This window comes from Hyperoodon ampullatus (genome assembly GCF_949752795.1).
Source record: "Hyperoodon ampullatus genome assembly, chromosome: 5".
Taxonomy (NCBI): Eukaryota; Metazoa; Chordata; class Mammalia; order Artiodactyla; family Ziphiidae; genus Hyperoodon; species Hyperoodon ampullatus.
Genome location: NC_136918.1, coordinates 5547970 through 5553969, shown reverse-complemented (window position 1 = coordinate 5553969; position 6000 = coordinate 5547970). Strand labels below are relative to the sequence as shown.

The 6000-nt window shown below is 53.4% G+C and overlaps 1 protein-coding gene across 1 annotated transcript in view; it reads right to left on the bottom strand.

The window, feature by feature from the left end:
* Positions 1-480: 480 nt before the first annotated feature.
* MRAS (muscle RAS oncogene homolog) overlaps positions 481-6000 on the bottom strand; it is a gene marked incomplete at both ends in the record, with an annotated part of 32314 nt that continues 26794 nt past the window's right edge. Inside the window, 2 exons of the mRNA XM_079705415.1 lie at positions 481-580; positions 2280-2359. Of these exons, the coding sequence (XP_079561541.1) occupies positions 481-580; positions 2280-2359 (180 nt within the window). The remainder of the gene's footprint in view (positions 581-2279; positions 2360-6000) is intronic.

Sequence of the window (6000 nt, the reverse complement as noted above, 5' to 3'; positions counted from 1 at the left end):
GCTGAAGACTTGAAACTTCACCAGGCAGTGGGCACAGACCCCTTTAAGAAAATAATAATCCCTAAAATAATTTAAAAATCTACAAAAGACACCCAAGCTCAGACACTGTGGACCGGGGTTGGGGTGGGGGAAGCGTGATCATGGCTTGTTTTTGTACGTGGATAAACACTTCCACATCAAACCCACACTATGTGGTTCAAAGAAACAACACAGCCATCAAGAGCGGGGAGGGACCGGGTTGCATCAACACAGGGACTTGGATGCTGCTTTGTTTACTGTTGCCTCTTGGTTGCTGCTGAGACACAGGGCAGCCCGTGCCCTTCCAGCAAAACCAGACTCCATCTCCTCCCTGCCCAGCCTCCCTCTCTCCCTGTCCTCAGGCCAAGGGTCATGGTTAGAATGGTCTTCAGTGCGATTAGGCAGTGGAGGGGTCCCAAGGGCCGGCCAGTTCCCAGTCACTGTGCCCAGGGCCTCGGGCCATCACAATATCACGCACTGCAGTTTGTGGGTGCCAGTGGCCCGGTCTCCCCGCCATTTGGTTTTCTTCTTCTTCTTCTGGCTTTTTTCCGGAATCTGTTGCCTTTTGAGACGAGGAAGGTCAGAATAACAACGTTAGAAAGGGCTTTGCTTCTCCCTGCCTTCTCCTCCCTTGCCCCTGGGTCTGCGGCTGGGAGCCCCGTTCTGGCTCTGGAAGGGGAGGGGGAGGGGAGGAGGGGCCGCTGTCCTGGACGCTGGAGGAGGAGAGCCTGGCCTGGACGGTGTCTCTGAGGCGAGGAGGTGGGAAGGCAGAGACGGCACAGCAAAACCTGTCACGCTACTGGCGAGACTTCCTGATACCATGCTGTGGCTACGTTTATGTCAATCACAAGCTATGTTATATGTTAGACAGGGTTGGCTTCTATGTCTGTGTTTCATATTTTAAATAAAATGACAGGTCAACTGAGCACAAAAGCTTTTTATGTGTTTCCTGTTCATTCTTCCTACATCTAAAACCTGCCCTTGGAACTCGAGGTCCATAACCAAGACATCACCCCCTCCTGGTGTGGTAGCATCTCCTCACTCCAGGCAAAGGCCCAAGAGAAAATCACTTCCCGAGTGCAGGACTGCCAGCTAAAGCATAAGGTGAAGGCTGCAAACCACAGTCCACGCTGGGGAATGATGAGAAAAGGAGGTTGTTGGGTGTGTGTGTATGGGTGTGAGTGTGTGCACGCACTGTGGGGGCTGAGAGGCGGCAGGTTGGGAAGTGCACGGCGATTCCATGACTAAGCAACAGCCCTACAGGTCGGCATAAGACAACATACCAAATGCATGCGGTCTGAGAACCACTGGTTAGGCCGCTCTGTACGTTGAAGATTTTGGCAACAGGAAAGGTGGGGGGACAGTGAGACCAGCCAGGACACTGTCTCCGTCATCTAAGCATGAGATGATTAAGGTTTGGACCTGACTATGCAAAGGAATCCACGAGAGACTACAGCCTGGGATTTCTGACACTCCCTGGAGACCGACAGTGGGTAGGGGCTGTAAAGGAGACACATGTACAAAGCCTCTGTGATTGGAGCCTGGGGATCAGAATGCTGCTTGTTCAGGTGAAATGTCAAGGGGTGCTCTGACATCAGGGAAGAGGAGAATGGCCTACTTTTTACCGTGTTGGCAGCTTTGGTGTCGGGAGAACAGCAGGGGCAGGATGGAGGCGCTGCCCTCAGGGAGCCTGAGCTGCAGGGTGGAGGGGAGGCCAGGGAGGCACCTCGTGCAGGAAAGCACTTTGTTTAGCTTGTGGCTTCACCCATAGGGAGTCGGGGAGAGCAAAGGTAGGTGGGAAGGACAGAGATGGACAGAAGTGTAAGAAATCCAAAACTAGGGACTTCCCTGGCGGTCCAGTGGTTAAGAATCCGCCTTCTAATGCAGGGGACGCGGGTTCGATCCCTGGTCGGGGAACTAAGATCCCACATGCCGCGGGGCAACTAGGCCCACGTGCCGCAACTGCTGAGCCCATGTGCTCTGGAGCGTGGGTGCCACAACTAAAGAGAAGCCCATGCGCTGCAACGAAGAGCCCAGCCCGCCTGCTGCAACAAAGATCCTGTGTGCCACAACTAAGACCCAATGCAGCCAAAAAAATTAATAAATAAAATAAATTAAATTAAAAAAAAAAAAAAAAGAAAAGAAAACCAGGCCCAGAACCGCCCAGCCTGGGCCTCAGACACGGCGCCGTGCTCCTCCAGCCTTCCCGGTGTCCGTCTGGCCACAGAGGCCCTGCTTCCAGGCAGGCGAGCCTCACTCACCTAATTACTCTAACCAGGTCATGGAAGGCTCTGTCGACGTTGAGAGGTGGGTCCTTGGCACTGGTTTCTATGTACGGAATCTGGAAAGCAAAGCAGCGTTACGGAGTTCCTGTAACAGCGTTACATAGTCCTGTTCCCTAAAAAGGCAAATTCTCAGAGGTCCCGAGGAACCCTATGAAGCCCCCATGGAACCCCGGCTCCTACAACCTCAAGCCCTCAGTGGTTTCTCACTCTATAAAGTCGGAAAGTTTTACTGACAACTTTTCTGATTCTCTCTTGTTCTCTGGTCACAGAGATATTTAAGAGCCCCCTAAAAACAGAATAAAAATGATCTTTTCAGACACTTGAAGACTAAAGACTGTTTCATTTATCAAACTGATGTATGTTCTGATTCTATTCAGTTTTCTCTCTGAGGTCTATTTCTCTACCTTAGAGGATTCTGCCCCTCTCCTCAGGTCCTCCAGAGGGGATGCCGGCGGGAAAGGCTGAGGTGAGGCTGGCCCTGGGCAGGACTCTGCACCCTGGCGACCCTGGTAGTCTATGCACCCCACCCCGACCTCAACCGTCTGCCTGGCCCAGCTCTTGCTTGGTCTGCATCTATGAGCCCGGAGCTTGGTCTGCATCTACGAGCCCGGAGCTCAGCCATGTTTGCAGAAGGATTGTGTCTGCATGTTTAAAGCTGAGGATCATTACCCGGCTGGAAGGCAGCAGTATCTGCGAGATGTGGCTGAGGGGACCCTATAGGGCCATGTCTACCCCAAGCCTCGGACTGGCACAGGGAGGAAAACAAAGGCTCCATGAGGTCAGGACACGGTCTTCTCCTTTAATAGGGACCCCACAAAGTCAGGAGGCTCATCCCCACTCCCCCAACAAGTGGCGAGTGTGTGGGCTCCGGACAACACGCACAGGCCCCCTAGATGAGATGCAGGTAAGCCAATCACGATCAGACTGAAGAACTTTGGTATTTTTCGCAACCTTCTCCTGATTACAAAATTAAGGCATTTCATTATAACACACTTGAAAAGGAAAAGCTCAGCGAAGACAATAAAAACGATCAACACTTTAAATGCATGGGGGTCCGGGGTAACAGGGTAAGTCGTTATCTTAGAGGAGCGTGTCGTAAATGATGGCCCAGAACACATCGTAAAGTATCTTCCCGTCAACGAGCGCGGGAGATCAGATGTTCACACACCGCTGTGGCTTCAAGCAGGGGCTTGCTCTAGCTGACCCAGACACAAAGGGCAGAGCACGAAGGACTTGGCTCAGACCTTCGAAATTTTCATTTGGCAAATATTTGAGCCTCTGATAACCCCGAGAGGAAACTGCCTTCCACTGTAGGCTGTTGGACTGTAGGCTGCTCCCTGAGGTGACTGTGGGCTGTTTGGCCTTCCAGGTCTCAACGTCCCTGACCTCACTCATCCTCACGTTAACCCTCTGAGGCAAGCGGTTATCTCCGTTTCACAGCTGGGGAGACTGAGCTCAGAGTGGTGACATACTTGCCCAAGGCCACACGGTGGCCAGCAGAGAATCAAGATCTGGACCAAGTGCACATTGCACTTCCCACAGGGCCTTGCACGGACAGGTAGAGGTGCTGAGGTCCGCTGCGGAGCCTCTTCTAGGCATGGCAGGCGCCCCAATAGCTCTTGGGAGCCAGAGTCCTGTGCAACCTTGTGAGGGCAGGACAGCGTTCTTCCCTGTGCACACTCACTCAGCGGGGAAGCGGGAGGGCAGCTGGGGCTGGGACCTCCCCGGAGGCTCTTCACATCCTATAATCCTGCCAGCTCGTAAGTCCCAGGCTCCTGGGGCCTCGGACTTCCGCTGCCTGCTCACAGGCACACCGCTGTAGTACGCCCAGGTCCCCAGACGCCTCCACTTTCTTTCTAGGGATCCTGCTTCTGAAGAAACACGGATGTGCATTATCTGGGTTCTTAGAATTCTAGGGTGTTGTAGTCACAAGACTTAAACTAAGGGAAACCCTGCAATAAATGGTAGTACTATTTGACTCCACCAAAGGGCCAGGAAATGCCACCTTCCTGCATTGGATGGGGGCGACCTGCCTTGGTCAGCTAAAGAAGAGCTTGCCTTATGAGCTCTGAAATTAGGACAGTAGTTCACAGGGTCATTTGGTCGAATGATAAATGAAGCAGCAGCGTTCGCTGTAGGAGCAACGTCAGCTGAGAGACTGCGGACCTGGGTTCTAGTGGGGATGGGTGGGTACTCCTCGCCAGCCGTGAAGCCCCCAGAATCCCCTCAGCCCCCTGTGGCTCATTCCCTTTTACCTGCAGAATGGGGCTGCTGCTACCCCCGTGCAGCGCCCTTCCCCCGTCCCAGCCAGCCACGCACCCACCCAGGGGTCTGTGAAGGCTCTTAGCATCAGCTCACTGTGAGGAGCCCGAGGCCGTGGGATGCCATGGCTCCTGGCCTCTCTCTGTGCAGGATGTTGGCCGGTGGAGGGCACGGGCACGCTGCTGTCTGAGGCCTGCGTCTAATGCTAAACCCAGAGGTTAGCTCCAAGTGCTCACCTGGAGACTTCTGAGCACACCTGTCTTGGTTGATCACTTCCTCCTCCTTGAGGCATGTTCTTCCCTTGGCCCCCAAGACCCCACTCTGGGCCTCACCCATCACTGACCTCTCTGTCCCTTTTGCTGCTTCCTCTCATTTCTCCATATACCCACAGCACCGAAGTGTCCCCAGCCTCAAGCCTGGGACCCCTGCCCTATCGACAACCATTCCCCCAGGCTTCATGGCTTTTTTCTTTTTGTGTGTGTATACCTCTGTCTCTATCTCTATGTGTGTGTATACATAAATACATCATTATATATACACACAAAAGTGAGGTAGAACTGACATACACTAGTTTCAGGTATACAACTTAATGATTCGATATTTGTATATATTGCAAAATCATCACCACAATAAGTCTAGTTACATCCATCATATATAGTTACAGAACTGTTTTTTCTTGTGATGAGAACTTTTTTTTTTTTTTCTTCTTGTGGTACGCGGGCCTCTCACTGTGTGGCCTCTCCCGTTGCGGAGCACAAGCTCCAGACGCGCAGGCCCAGCGGCCATGGCTCACGGGCCCAGCTGCTCCACGGCATGTGGGATCTTCCCGGACCGGGGCACGAACCCGTGTCCCCTGCATCGGCAGGCGGACTCCCAACCACTGCGCCACCAGGGAAGCCCGTGATGAGAACTTCTAAGATTTACTCTGGTTTCATGGCTTTAGATTCTACCCACATGCTGCTGATTTCCAATATTTACCTCTAGATGGTGTATCTGACAGCGGTCTGGACGCCTCCCCTTGACTATCCCCTCAGTTCCTCAAACTAAGTGTCTAAAACAAAGCTCCTGGTCTTCCCCACGTCCTCAGTGCTCTAGTCCCCCTGCCTGGCTAGTGCAACTCCAGTCTTCTGAAAGGTCCTCATGCCCCAAACCTTGGCATCCTCCTCAAATCCTTTCTCTGTCACCCCACATCCGGTCTGTGGACAAATCCTGTCGGCTTTCAGAAAGACACCAGAATCCACCCGCTCCTTGCCACCTCCACGGGCAGCACGCGGGTCCACGTCAGCCGGCACCTGGCTTACAGTGCAGCCCCCAGAGACCTTTCTCCACACGGGTGCCAGAGGGAAGCTGTTCAGCCACGAGTCGGGCCATGTCACTCCTCACTCAAAACCCTCCAGTGGGGCTTCCCTGGTGGCGCAGTGGTTGAGAATCTGCC